This window comes from Pezoporus wallicus, unplaced genomic scaffold (assembly GCF_028554395.1).
Source record: "Pezoporus wallicus isolate ANWC-B61680 ecotype Strahan unplaced genomic scaffold, APGP_CSIRO_Pwel_v1 contig_3817, whole genome shotgun sequence".
NCBI lineage: Eukaryota > Metazoa > Chordata > Aves > Psittaciformes > Psittacidae > Pezoporus > Pezoporus wallicus.
In genome coordinates, this window is record NW_026635157.1 from 11,742,138 (window position 1) to 11,756,597 (window position 14,460).

Genomic DNA, 14,460 nt, shown 5'->3' on the forward strand with positions numbered 1-14,460 from the left:
GGCTTTAAAGACTGGACTGCACTATAAAACCTAAAAATGTCCTGGACTTGGAGTTGTTTACACAAAATATGAGGAGATATTAAGTTACAGAGCTGGGGGTTGGAAGAGATGGCTTTAAAACCATCCTCCATACACTGACGTCACGTGGAAGCCAGCTGCTGGGATGATGCTGAACGGAACTGTTTTTCAGTTTGCAAAAGTTGCGGACTTATTCAAAGAGAGTTACAAATGCTGCCCCGGTTGGAAGGTTGTGTCTTGCTCAGCTTTCTCATTTCTTTTAAAGATCAAGATTTGCAGAACTGGATCCCAGCTAGCTATGCATTTCATTGCTTTCACTGCTGTTTAGAAATGGACTGAAAGACTTCTAAGGGATTTCATATTCCATGAAAGGTATGGTTACAGTTTATTTTAAATCAGGGGTTTGAATAGCTAAGATTAAAAAAGAAAGCAAATTACTTGTGTGGAAAACAATTATTTAAACATCTCTCTAATGTTATTTGTATGTAATGTGGTGCTCAGAGCAGACGCAGATATATCAGCAGGATAGGGATGACAGGTAGCGTTGTGAGCACTCAAATCTATCTTTCCTTCTCTTTCATTATTTCTCTTTCTTTCCCACCCTCCCTTTTTTCTTTTTTTTTTTCCTCTTTCTTCCCTCCATTTCTTTTCTTTCTTTGTTTTTCTCTTTCTTTCTTTCTCTCTCTTTCTCTCTCTCTTTCTCTCTCTCTTTCTCTCTCTCTCTCTCTCTCTCTCTCTCTCTCTCTCTCTCTCTCTCTCTCTCTCTCTCTCTTTCTCTCTTTCTCTCTTTCTCTCTTTCTTTGTCTTTCTTTCTCTTTCTCTCTCTCTCTCTCTTTCTATCTCTCTCTTTCGCTTTCTCTCTAGCTTTCTTTCTCTTTCTTTCTCTTTTTTTTTTCTTTCTATCTCTTTCTTTCTCCCTTTCTCTCTCTTTCTCACTCTCCCTCTTTTTCCCTTTCTGTTCTCTTTCCCTCTTTCTCTCTTCATCTCTTTCTTATCTTTCTTTCTCCTTTTCTCCCTTTCTCTCTCTCTTTCACTTTCTCTCTCTTTTTGTGTATAAAGTCCACAATGTTGTGACACATGGCACACTTTTATAACTGAACAGATACATAAATGTACTATTTCCTTAGTCATCTAAACCACAGCACTTTATTAGAAATATATTTTAATAGCTTTTTTACCTGTAAAATCAAGGGAAGATTCGTGTATCTGAATGGTTGTACACATCCAGTTTAATTAACCTCTGTTGAAAAACAGCATTTCAGCTCATGTCACTGCAGATTATTTTCAGAAGTTAGTAGAGGTTGGTTGCAAACTATTTTGCAATTTTAATATGTGCATAGGAAAGGCATGGGAAGGACATGGGGGAATAATAACACTAACATCAAATAGTTGCTTAAAACATTTTTTGCTTGACAGAAGGAAGAGCTAAAGGAAAAGTTGAGGGAAAATGCAGCTGATGTAGACAAAATTGATTATTTGCTTGAATCTGATTGCTGTAATGAGCTTCTGACCTTGTCTAGGACATGCAGAAAGTGCCAATACTGCAAGAGCACAGTATTATTCTGATCTACACAGCAAATTATAATGTGGCATTTTGCATCTCTTTGGATTACTTGACCCATGTGAAATACCCATGGGGACATCTAGATGCACTATACGGGCAGAGGGTATACTATCAGGATGACAAATTGGATTTTATTGCTAGTAGGGAAAAAAAAACAAACAAAAATCCTCCCCCCAAAGCCTCCCCTCAAAAAAAAACCAAAACAAAAACAACAAACAAAACGAAACAAAAAGAACCAAAAAACTACCAAAGAAAAAAAGGGAAAAAAAGTCATAGAAATAGGAGCTAAAACACTCTGAGGAATTTATCCACTGTACAACAGCAGCAAAATTGTATAGTCATCCAGCTGCCAACATCAATAACATGAGTTTTCGTCTCAGAATTTATGTCAAGAGGAAATTGGAGAAGCATAAGAAGCAACACAAGTTTTTTCTGGATCTTAGAGCTACAAGTGACTATCTGTAATTTTTGTAACTAGCCTCTTCCAAGACTTGATTTTATTCTAATGGTCTCCAATCTGTTTTTATAATCAGATTCCCATATGAAGCAATTTGGAAATTGTTAAGATGAATGTAAACATAGCAATAGTAATTCCCAGCAGTAAGAAACCACTAGGGGCCTTTTCAATGCTATATGCATGTTTGAAAGGAATACATATTATATATATATTATATTATATATATATTTTTTTTATGTGTGTAAAAAAATGTGCTATATAGTATTGACTTTCTAGTAGTATGTTGCTGATCGAAGCATGGTCATTGTTACTAATAGTGCACTAGCAAAATCACCATTTGTGAAAGTTGTTGACAGATTGTGTCTGCCTGTCTTGTTCATGACTTTACAGCATTTGTAAGTTTTTATTTCTTTCTGACATACATTTGAAGGATTCTAGTGGAGCAGAGAGTTGACTTTTGTTTATTTCTTAGAGATGTCTCGAAAGGTTATAGAGACATAAATGTAGGAAAAAAAAGGGCAAATGACTGTACTAAATATTGCAACCTTAAAAAAAGTGCAGAGAGAAAATACTGAAATGGTTTAAAAGTTCATTAGCAATAGGTGTTTAGATTGCGTAGGTCACAAGTGCAGTGGAATGTTTTTGTAAGTTGTTTTTCACCAACACTTTATGAAAGTCTGGCACAAAGCTGAAATGTTGGACTGGAGAGGTGCAGTCTTTGTAGCCTAGCTGCTTTCCCTAAGAAGCCATGAGCAAACCAGTGCTTGATTTCTTTTGTGATGGGAATGCTGCTCTTAGTTTCAAGGGGTGTATGTTTTCATAAAAGCTGTCCTGTATGTTTTCAGGCAGGTGAAGAAGGTCTGAAATCTGTTTGTAGATAGCTGAGGGACAGATTTCCATTTCAGACCTTCAGGGCAGGTGTGAGTCAGATTTTGAAAGACTAAGCTCCAGTACCATGTTACATGGTGACATGGTTATCACCATCGTGAAGCAGGCTGACAAAGATGTTGGAAGAATAGTCAGCTTGTTCTCTAAATGCTCCATCCAAAATTGCTTGGGGCAGCCAGTTTTGCGAACCCGGAATTAGGACTGGGCCCATGATGGTTGTCAGTTGAGAGGTCCTTTAGCAGGACTTCTTATGACCCAAAGACCTAAGTAACCCACTGGGCTTCAGCTGAGCTCTTCTGCTTACTTGTTCATGAAAGAAGCTGATTTCAAGTTTGGCATCAGCTGCCCAGTCAGCTGAAATAATGCAGACACTGGTAAGAAGATTACACAGTAACCACAGCTGAATCAACAAGACTTGTCCAATAAAATACAGGATGGGGAAGAAATTTACGTGAAGCTCAAGAATTAATTTTTACTAAATCAAAGAAAATATGAATGATAAAATGGACAGTTCCTGTGGGTTGGCAATCACAGACCATCAGTCAGGGAAAGGAACAAATTCCTAGGTTTGCTCCTAGTTAATTCTCTGATAATTCATTTGCCTGCCCATACACTTGGTTTATGGCAGGAGACCAAAATATTGCAGAGGCATTTTCTGACTAGAACTGGATTCCATGTCCACCTAACTAACACAACAGCTGGCTTTGAGAGCCAAAGTCAACAAACTCAAGTATCAATATGTGTATACCAGCCATTGTACCACAGGAGCCATCGTGAATAAGTGAGTGTTATTTTGGCCTTGCTGGCATAGTAAATGTGCTGGTGGAGTTCTTGCTGTAAAGCCTAAGAAAGCAAGAGGAGCACCAGGCCTATAAAGTCTGTAACTGTTTTGCTTCAAAGCCAGAGAAGCAGATCCAAAATATTTCCCATAAAATATACATATTTAGTGGTTCAACTGGTAATTTTTCATCCACAGATACTAAAGACTTCTGAAGAAGGGCTAATCAGTTAAATATTCTGAACAAGGTTTTGAACTAGACTTGAGAATATTTTCTTGTTTTTCCTATGCTGGTCCTAGAACTAGCATTTTTAGATTTAGATTTGTAAATCCAAAATATATTAACTTTTTATAGTGACCTATAGTCTTTTATGTAGTAGAATGATGCTTTATACTCTATGTGTTTATTGTTATTAGCTTTCCTGTCCTGTCTTGCTTCATGTATTCTAAAGTATTCATGTAGCCATGAGAATTATCTGCATGTATCAAGTTTACAGTCTTCAATTGCCAAAAGAATGTCACAGTCTTTGTCATGCTACATGCATGTATGAAAGGGGTGCATGAGCAAACATAATCCCTTTACACTTGCAGTTGTCTCTTGAACAAACGTAAGAATAGTTTTGACCCTCAAGGGCAGATGTTGCAGGATGCCAAGGTCCTCAAGTGCCATTCAGCATCATGCAGACTTGAATTTTGCTGAAAACAGGTTTAAAGTGAAAAGTAATGCAAAGTGGCTACCATACAGAGCTCGCTGTAGCTGATGTTGCTGAATTCTGTTGTACTGCATGTGGATCACTTCTCCCCATTTCAGACTGGGCCTCTCTGCCCTTGTGTTTGTATTCTATAATACTTGGTTTGTCCGTATTCCAGTCACACTCCAGATATATATCATGCAGTTGTATGATGCTGTCTCCTGCAAGCACATTTCAGTTAATAATTTGGGGGGGGTTGCTTGATTCTTTTTTTCCCTGAAAGTTAGAATCAAACACAAGTAAGGTTTATTCTGATAAACTTCCAGGAAACATTCAGGGAAGAAAGAGAAAAAGCAGAGCTGTCTTCTTGCTGTTAAACAGGCTGTAACCATGGACCTGAGTAAACAACTGGAGAATACTGAGAGGAACTGGAATATAGAGAAGATGGAATTGCTGGAGAGATTTGACAATGAAAGGAAAGAATGGGAATGTCAATGGAAGGTTATGCAGAAGAAAATAGAAGAGGTACTTTAAAACAAAACTCTGAACACTAACATTTTCGCTTGGGATGAAGTGATTGGGGGATGCTTCAATTTTTTTTTTTTTGTATCCTTTTTGTTATTTGTCACTGGAAGTTTCTAATAGCTGATGGTAAGACTCAAAGCCAGGCGTTAAGCAGTATTTACAATTGCTCATTTAATAATCATAAATATGAAGCAGGTGGTTAAATGTTGCTTTGTGTGAAGTCTGCTATGATGTTGTTGGCTGTATATACTGCTGCCAGCTCTCTGGGCATGAGCCACACTGCTCATATCATACAAGCTTTTTTCAAGTATACACTGAACAACTGCATATACAGTGTTTAGAAAATGCATATTTAGTAGCAAAAACTCTAGGTGTCATAATTTTTCTGGCAAAAATGGATTAGATATCACAGGTCTGCTGGGGTAAATGGTAATACTAAAAAGAAGATCATACATTAAATGCTGCATGATGCAGAATCATTCTGGCTAGAACCTGCTCCATTTATAGACAGCTTTCAGTAGAGAAAACAGTTACAGTAAATACCATGAAAGTCCTGACACCATGTGTGTTTACGGGTACTAACACTCACTCCTTGCCATTTGTAATGCATGTCCTTCCAGATATAGTTACGGTAATTATTTATTACTTTTTTATTCCCAAATTGTCCCTGTGGCAGAACCGTCTGGCATTCTGTAATGCATAAATTGAATCTGCCTTGGCAACGTATAGAAGCAAGTTTTTTCACCACTAAGCTTTCCACATTTTTCATTCTAATATACACATGGAGTAGTTTTGCTTGCTCTCTGCCAACACCATCCTGTGGCTGAGCAACACAGGAATGTATAGCAGAGATTGCTCACATGAAAGTATGAGAAGAAAAATTATCAGAGCCAAATGCATTGCAGCCATACACTGCCTGTTAAACTAGCCTGCAGCATAGCTCCGTAATATCAGCTGTCTTATATTTTACCTGCAGATCTTGCAGACTTTGGTATGATAGTCTTTGCCATATTTTGCTTTTGTGTTAGGACATTTCTATGCAGTCTTGCATAATTTCACTGCTGAGGTGAGAGTCCTTCAAAAGTTAGTGATGCAATCTGCATGTGTAGTTGAATTTCAGTTGGTTAGGTATATGGGCTGCTATGGAATGACAATAATGTGTTGTGAAAAGGTATTTTGGCTATTAGCAGTACTGACAATGGCAGCAAAGACCATGTTTTTTCAATGTTTTTTATTAGTATATGGATTAAGAAAACATGACAGAGACAGAAAAAGAGATAAATAATGGATTTGGGCTAAGAAGACAAGAATGAAGCAAATCACTGGGTGCTACAGGACCAGACAAAACTACAGATGGTATCCCAAGGTTATCGGTATCTTAAGGTCACCTCCTTAACTGTGGCTATAGCCCTTGATTTTAGTTGCCTGATGTTTCTTCACCAGAAGCCGCATGGCTGGAGAAAAGGGGAGATACCTTTTAAATGCCATCATCTGCAGAAGGATTTCCTCAATAAAACTTGTGCTACCTTTTCAGCTTGTGTTTTTATTTAGTATTTTTATCTAGCCCCCCAAAACCTAACTTAATTACTGGATTACTCCAGGAAGATTTATGTGGTTTAAGAGATGATACTGTTACGATGTGGTATCCTTCCTTCTTACTGCTATGCTGAATCCGTATGAGGCCCTCATTCCTTGGAAATGACAAAATTCAGCCCTCAGGTTTCATGAGCAGCTGGGCTTGGGACTGAAATCTGAAAGCCCAGGATGAGGTCAAGTGTTAGCTCTCTGAACGTGAGAATACTTCTGATGTTCAGCACTACTCATGAAATGGCCGCATGTTCTTCCTGTTGTTATACTTCACTGTCCTTCCAAAAGCTGTTGAGACGGCCTTGTGCACTGTGAGAAAGCAGGCAGATGGCTGTTCAGAGGTGCCTGCTCTTTGTTTTCTTCACAAAATCAAGTTAAGAATGAATGTTTATAAAGAGCACTGGGATTCTTGGCACTGGAAATGATACTGTAGGCAGAAGAGGTTTTTATGATGTTGCTATTTTTTCTAATTTATAATTTATCGCAGTTCCCTAGTTTGAAATTGCTGAGTGACAGGAATTATCACCTTTTCATTTACTAATGAAGCCACTGCATCTCAGCGGGTAGCATGAAAGAAGATAAGAAGGTGACAGCACATTGCCAGATAATACCATTCTGCAGTACTGATTTATATCTTGAATCATAGGGGAGGATTACACTTGCCTGAGAACTAGAAGAGTCTGTGTTGGTGCAGATGACACTGTATGTAATGAGAATTCACTTTCCCTCCTTAAACTAACATAATTTTCCAGCTGGTAACATAGCCAGAGCCTTCTCTCTCCCTCATATTCCCCATCCATCAGATCAGGGATGTGTCCACCACATAGTGCACTGTTATAGCATCATAAAATCAATTTTTACTAACACACGTACAAATCTTTCTACTTGGTATTCTTCTACTGAGTGAAGCATCATTCAAAACAGAATATGAACATATTCTTTTACCATGAAGTTCATCACAGTACCATGATTTAATACAAGGTTCTATTGTCTTTTCAGCTTTACCAGGAGGTAAAACTTAGAAGGGAGAGCAATATGAACGTCCATGGTAATAATACGATTCAGAGCAAGATGCTGCAGCTGTCCTTGCATTCCCCTACTTTGGAAGAGAGTGACACAGTGGAGCTGAACTGTCAACACAATGTTGCAAATGACAGGATGGAAAAAGGAAGTTTGCTCAATAAAACAGGACACAAATGTAAAGAAACCAGAGCCAAGGGCAGAAACAGTGCTCTGTTAATGGACAATCTGGCCTTTGAGAATGGTCACAAACCTGAAGACAGCCTCAGCATCAAAACTTCCAAGAAAAATGCCAAGAATTATATTGGTGATCTCAATGTAGTAAGTAAAGTATGGGCATGTCTTGGTTACAAGGGTGAGGAAAATACTGCAAACTTTTGCCTGCCAGGGTAGCCTAAAGAACTGATCTCCCTGATTTTAGCTTTCCACCAAGGCAGTCTCTACTTCCTCCTTGGTTTGCTATTGATGAGTGTTTCTCACTGTTTAGATGTTTTAACAGCATGCTCTTTACCTCCATTTATAACCTGGGGTCATTTTTGTATCTTTCTTTGTGCTGCTTCTCTCTGCTGTGAGTCTTAAATGCAAGTGACCACAAGTTTCAAAATAATTCTGGAGATACCATTTTAAAGGCTTATATTAAAGGACTGTTTTTATATTTATAAAGGCTCTCAAAGAACTTGCCAGAGTCAGTGAAGAATTATGCAGCTATCAAGAGGAAATCCGAAAGAAGTCAAACCACAGAAGGTACAAACATGTTTGGACCCTAAATTAGAGGAAGAAAATGAATAATGAGATTGCTTCTGTTCTCTTTGAAGGAGTAGTTGCTATTGAGTTTACTAGGAGTTGGGCAGTTCCTATACTCCTAGTGTTTCAGTGATCAGTAAAAAATATTCAAACGAAATAAACTGAAATATGATACAAGGGCACATTTTACTAGCAAAATGGAGTGTATCTGTAGAACCTACAAAATTAAATTTTTATTTATACAAGATTAAATTGTACTTGTTTCTAATGGCTATATAGAGGATTGGGAAAGTGAGCACATACTTCTGTCTGCCCTGGTCCATTTCCATGCAGTTCTATACAACACTGTATGGGTTGGTTAGGCTGGGAGGTTTCTTACATTAAGCTTGTATCTAGCCTTAAGTGTGGGTGATGTGGCAGGAACTGACAATCCAAGAGTGTAAAGAAGGCAAGAAAAAGAAAAACAACCATACATTTGTTCTGATGGAAAGATGGTAAGCCAGACCCTGAAAAGTATGACAAATGATTATTCCTTCATCTGTTAAAAATTCAATGTTCATAGTCTCCCTTTAGCAAGCTAAACACCCGTCTTCCTCTTGAGTTGTGCAGAAATTCTCAGAAGGTAAAACTGAACGCATGGTGTGACAGGGTGCACACCATGAAAAAGATTAAGAAAGGCTGTGTCTCAGCTATGCTGAGACAACATGGAAGTCTGCATCATGCTAGGCTCTTCTCAGATGTTCCTGAAGAGCAGAGGGGCTTCTTATACCCCTCCATGCAACCAGTTGTCTTTCTGTCACTAACTCATTATTGTAGCTGGGTTAGTGTTCATATTTTTAAAGCTAATAAATGCATATCTGATGAATAGTTTCTAAATCCTGGCCAGAAAAAGGTGATTTTTGAACAGATCTCAAAAGACACATTTGTACTGTCATGGATAATGTTAGGAAACCTATACACAGGATGCACTATAGTCCAGAGCTTTCTTTATTCAGTTCATAGTCAGGTAGACTCTCACTGGAGTCATTAGAACTCACAAGATTCCACTGTTCCTACTGTAGGATAGGTAAGAAAACAAGCAATCACCTATAAAGGTTCAGAAAAAAAAAAAATAAGAGAAAGGAATACAAGATTCCTTTCGTTGATCTTTCTTTAAATTCTTCATGTATGTTTCAAATACGATGCTGGCTGTATCAGCTGCAGTAAAACTGCTCCCAGATCTTTTTAAGCAGCCAGTGTTAAACCAGTTGCTCATAGGGAGAATGAATCCATGCTGAGGTCCCCTGGGAGAATAACCTTATTGCTCATCCCTAAAACACCTCTCCCTTTATTTCCAGAATGAAGTCACTTCCTTTCCTGGGGGAATTTGAGGAAACCCAAAGCACAGTTATTCTGCCTGAGATGAACCATGTGTCCAGCAATGAATCACAGACTTCAGTTGCTTTTGAAACAGAGGAACATAATAATAGGAAGAATCTGATGAGCTCGACGAAGGATATGTCTTATGGTGGTCTTACTGGTGATAAACAAACAGACTTCAGATCTTGGCAAAAGAAAGAAGCTCCACCAGTTCCTCCACGGAGCACTTCTTGGCACCTAACAAACTCACTTTCTGCGGTTGTACAGCTTTCTGAAGCGTCAATAAGAGATACAGGCATCAAAAGCAATTGCAAGTCTCAGGACTGTAAGAGTGAAAGAAAACTGATGAATCCTTCACCTATAAACCAGAATGAAACTGCAGCAGCCTTTACAAGTGAAGGGCAGGCTGTGAAAGGTCCCGCGATAGCAACTGCTGCAATACCCGTAACCAAAAATGAGTGCAGTGTGCCAACAAGTTTCTGCCACAACACATGGGCATATGATGTGGGCAAACTTGGAAAAGACAATAGAAGTGAACCCTCCTCACTGTCAGCCCAAAAGAGTTGTTCAGATGGAAATATGGCCCAAAGCAACAAGATGCACCAGAAACAAAATCCCAGGTCTCAGAGCAGCCCCTGTTACAGTAATGGCTTTTATGCCCCTGCTACCCTGCACAATGATCTTTTGGAAGACTCTAGGTATATTTCAGGAAAGGCCCAAAGAAATGAAACTTTAGCAGCAAAGATTGATGAGTTTAACCGGACTATATTTCACACAGATAAATGTAACAATGCTTTGCAAGCAAACCAGGTGCCTCAAGCAGCATCAGAAGATCATAAACCCTGCAGCCCACTGAGTGACTCTGCTATTAGCAGGACAGAAACTTTAAATACATCTTGTGTTTCAAATCCCAAATTCTCTGCAACAAAGGAGCAAAAGACTGGCAACCCTAGCAAAGCTGTCAGAACAGCAGGGCAACAAAAGCAAATGAATGGACTTCCAAATACTAGTGGTTATAGGCACATGTTTCACGAGCATGACTGGAGACCAAGTAATTTATCTGGTCGCCCACGTTCAGCTGACTCAAGGTCAAATTATGGAGTTGTTGAAAAGCTTTTGAAAAACTATGAAAAATCAACAGTGACTTCTTCATGTAGTGCAAAATGCTGCAAAGAGCAGTGGACACGGGCAAATTCTGAATTCACCGGTGGGGATTGTGAGCCATTGAGTCAGTTTTTAGAAATGCTCCAGATTGAGCAAGGAAAGCAAGAATTGCCGAGGAATTCAGCCAGGCATATTGGGCAGCAAGTCAAGCAAGGAAAAGAGCGGCAGAAGTTACGAGAGGTAAGGTTCACAAAAATTGCAAGAACAAAATAGTTCAGTTTCATACAAAACTTTAGATTCTAAAGTGAGGCAGGGTAACAAGATTTTGTAAACAATTAGGTAAAAATAGACACTTTAGGCCAGGATCTGGGTGAGTCAGGAGTATTTCCTCTGAAGATAATAGAATTGTGGGAGGACAGAAGCTTGAAAGTAAGAATGATCAGTGAAGACGTGTGCCAGATTCTGATCTCTGCTACCATTGTGTAAAGCAAGATTTTAACTGCAGTGCAGTTATTTAAGGATTGAACTAGTGAGAACTGCAGTCAGATTTTAACTCCCTCCCTTCTTCCCTTAGCTGACGAGTTATTTCATAAGCCTTCCCAAAAGGCTTAAGCACACTTGGCCATATCAAAATCCTAGATGGCTTAGATAGCATTCTTCAGCATCCAGGGTGCTTCTTGGTTCAAGATATCCTTGGAACTGCCTATGAAAAAGGGTACTGTAATTCCATAAAGTTTCTAGTAATAAAATGACCTCTTATTTAATCTCAGTTCCAGACTTCTCCTATATATTCATGCATAGGCTCACAGAAACAGGAGAGTATGGCATGACTAATTGATTTATATTTGGCTGAATTTTATTTGCAAAAGCTTAGAAATACTGCCTTTGCCAACATTCTTTCTTAATGGAAATAGAAACAGATGATTTTGAACATACATTGTAAGTTGCAGGTTCTGTAAAAGGCCACAAAGAAAGAAAAGTAATTTTTCCTAAAATGCTCCTTGGCCAATAAACACAGAGATATGTCCCTTAGCATCTCAGAAAAGAGAAATCAAATGTGTTTTGAGCTGAGGAACTTATATGGGTTCAGACTGTCAGCTGGATGCTTTAAACTATCACAAATTCACAAACTTCAGTGGAGCTATGTGGATTTTAAACAGCTGAGAATCTTACCATGCAGGTTTTCTTCTGCATGTCTTTCTGACAGCCTTGCAGTGATGCAACATCTTGCTTAGCAGATTTTTACTACAGCACAGAAAGAAAAAAAAAAATGAAGCTTCTTTTTTTTATCCAATGAACTTTTGATAGGAAAACAAATTTTCATCAATGAAACGTAGGGAAGAAATAATGACGACATAGTGACTGAGTTTACATTGATATAAGCCCAAAACAACTTTACTGAACCAATTGGATTTTATTCTCCATAGGCTCACAGTTTATGTTGTCATTTCTATTTGTACAAACTAAGTGTAGAATATTGCCTGATCAGGGGATACCATTTTAGGTCCAGCAGAATTCCTGTCACAAAGATACAATGAACTACACACAGTATGAGGCATTTAGTTTATTTTCATTATTTCCAATTTGCATCACTGTAGCTGCGATCAAAAGCTGTTGGTTTCCCTGTGTATATAAGGCTCTGCATGTAGGCATGGCACTGCATTAATACTTAAACATTATGAATTAGTTACCAAGTGTAAACAGCTTCATATTGCACTAACGGAAACAGAGTTCTTAGCAAGATGTGACTGCTGAAATGGCAACTACAAAAAAATACCTGAAAAGTATGTAGAACATACTCTGGTAATGTATGATGATATTCTGACTTCTACATTTAGAACTCTGTACAGTGTTTATTGAGAAAAAAAAATTTAAAAAAATGTAAAGAAATGAGAAGTGAATGTCAGTTTTGGCTTGCATTCACATTTTATACCTTTCCTTGTGTCTGACACTTGTCTCCATACATTTTAAACCGCAGACGATGTGAGAATCCCTATACATAGAAATAGCTGTTCTTTTGCATTCTGCACATAACTGTGCTACTTTTAATAGCTTCAGACCACCTGTTCTGAGGTCACCCCAAATGTCTTCCTACATTCCCACTGCATTCCACAGAAGTCGTAACTTGTTAAAGCAAGGAATTGCCTTTGTGTTCTAGATCTCTGTGCCAGCTAAGTGTTCAAGCGGGAAGGGTTTTTCCCGGCCTGCTCGGCCAGCAAATCGACGCTTACCTTCCAGATGGGCATCCAGATCACCATCAGCACCACCTGCTGTGAGAAGAACGACATATAACTGCTCTATCTCTTTTCGGTCAGAGACCTCAGTAGTCTGAACACAGAGCTGGGTTGGATGGTGTTGTGAAAGCTCTACGCCTCATTGTAACTGGTAACTCTGTTCATTATGTGTTATAGCAACCAGCTCTACACTGTTGTATCTTGTCCAAGAACGACCCCCACTACATGCCGGACAAAGTGTTTTGAATCTTAGATCACCATCACCATGGTCTTCAGTGTTTTTATTGAGACAAAATAACTATAGCCCTGTGGTTTTTTTTGGTTGGTTGTTGTTTGGGTTTTTTTTTGGTAATAGCTCACGAGGAATTTCTTTTAAATAGCATCTTCCTTAATTTGCCAATCAGTTTTGAGTTGAAACAATGTATAGTGCTGTATATTCTGACTCTTCTGCAAACAGCAGAACATAAAGCTGTATGCATGATCATGTGTTTGTAGGTGCATGTGTTGGACTAGGAAGTATACAGGTCTGTATTTAGAAGAGACAAACTGTGCTAGTGTTGACATTGAAATTACAACCTATATCCCTACATATATATACTTTGTGTTTATTTTAAAAAGTTTGAAATATACAGTCCTGATGACATTTATATTTTGTATATCTTTTACATAGGCTCACAGGTGTGGTATTTAATGTACAAAACCTAAATATGCATTTTTGTGATTGATTGCAGCGATAATGCCTTGCACAATACGTATCTGAAGCAGACTAGCTCGACTAATATGTCAGTCATGCTTCATGGCATCCTCGTTCGGTTTCCTAACCCTTATGATGCTAGGCCAAAATACCCAAACATATTTTTTCTGAATTAAAATAATATATAATTTGTAATACATTAGCCTTTTTCAGCACCAGAGACATTTCTGAAGTTCCAATCCCTTTAAAAAGCTTAAATGTGCCATTATATATATATAGCATACTGTAAACACTTTGGTAGTTTCAACTAGCGTAACATACAATTAAGGAAGGGAAGAAAAGGGTTGTATATGCTCAATTCTGTGAAGCTTATTTTTCCTTCTAGCATTATACTTTGAGGTTTGGCAACGTCAGATAGCAATGGACTTGTTTACCTCCATCAAAGCAGGAGAACAAGGACTGTTGTTCCCAGTGCTGCAGCCACACTCCTTTTTTACTCTTCTCCTAGACTAGAGTGCCTAAGCCACTTGCTAATTTACTGCTCCCAGGCTGACTCGTGGCAGTCAGTTACAAAGTTTACTTGCACTCTGGCAACAAGCTGCACCTAGTACGGAAATATTGCATCAAGGTATGATCACAATGGTGCCTGAAATCCTAGACACATGGAGTTGGAAGTTATGTTTTTGCCATCACTTGACTTTATACTATAGGCCATCTGAATGATGAGCACAGAGCCTGGCTTGTTCCTTCCCTGGCTTGTGAAAGAAATATGGATGCTACCCAGACTCTTGCTGAG

General features: G+C 38.5%; 2 protein-coding genes across 5 annotated transcripts in view; both read left to right on the plus strand.

Moving 5' to 3' along the window:
* SOGA3 (SOGA family member 3) overlaps positions 1 to 361 on the plus strand; it is a 33,835-nt gene extending 33,474 nt beyond the window's left edge. For 3 of the 4 annotated variants that reach the window (XM_057409103.1, XM_057409084.1, XM_057409112.1), the window contains one exon: positions 2 to 129. The gene's annotated coding sequence lies outside the window, so the exon portion shown is untranslated. Of the gene's footprint in view, position 1; positions 130 to 283 lie in introns of those variants that run through there. The other variant, XM_057409093.1, reaches the window with a different exon arrangement.
* On the plus strand, positions 253 to 13,284 carry KIAA0408 (KIAA0408 ortholog). Its single transcript, XM_057409126.1, has 6 exons — positions 253 to 390; positions 4,724 to 4,922; positions 7,509 to 7,850; positions 8,194 to 8,273; positions 9,611 to 10,976; positions 12,895 to 13,284. Exons 2-6 carry the CDS (start codon positions 4,788 to 4,790, stop codon positions 13,066 to 13,068), a joined length of 2,097 nt encoding a protein of 698 aa, XP_057265109.1. The 5' UTR covers positions 253 to 390; positions 4,724 to 4,787; the 3' UTR covers positions 13,069 to 13,284.
* The last annotated feature ends 1,176 nt before the right edge of the window (positions 13,285 to 14,460 follow it).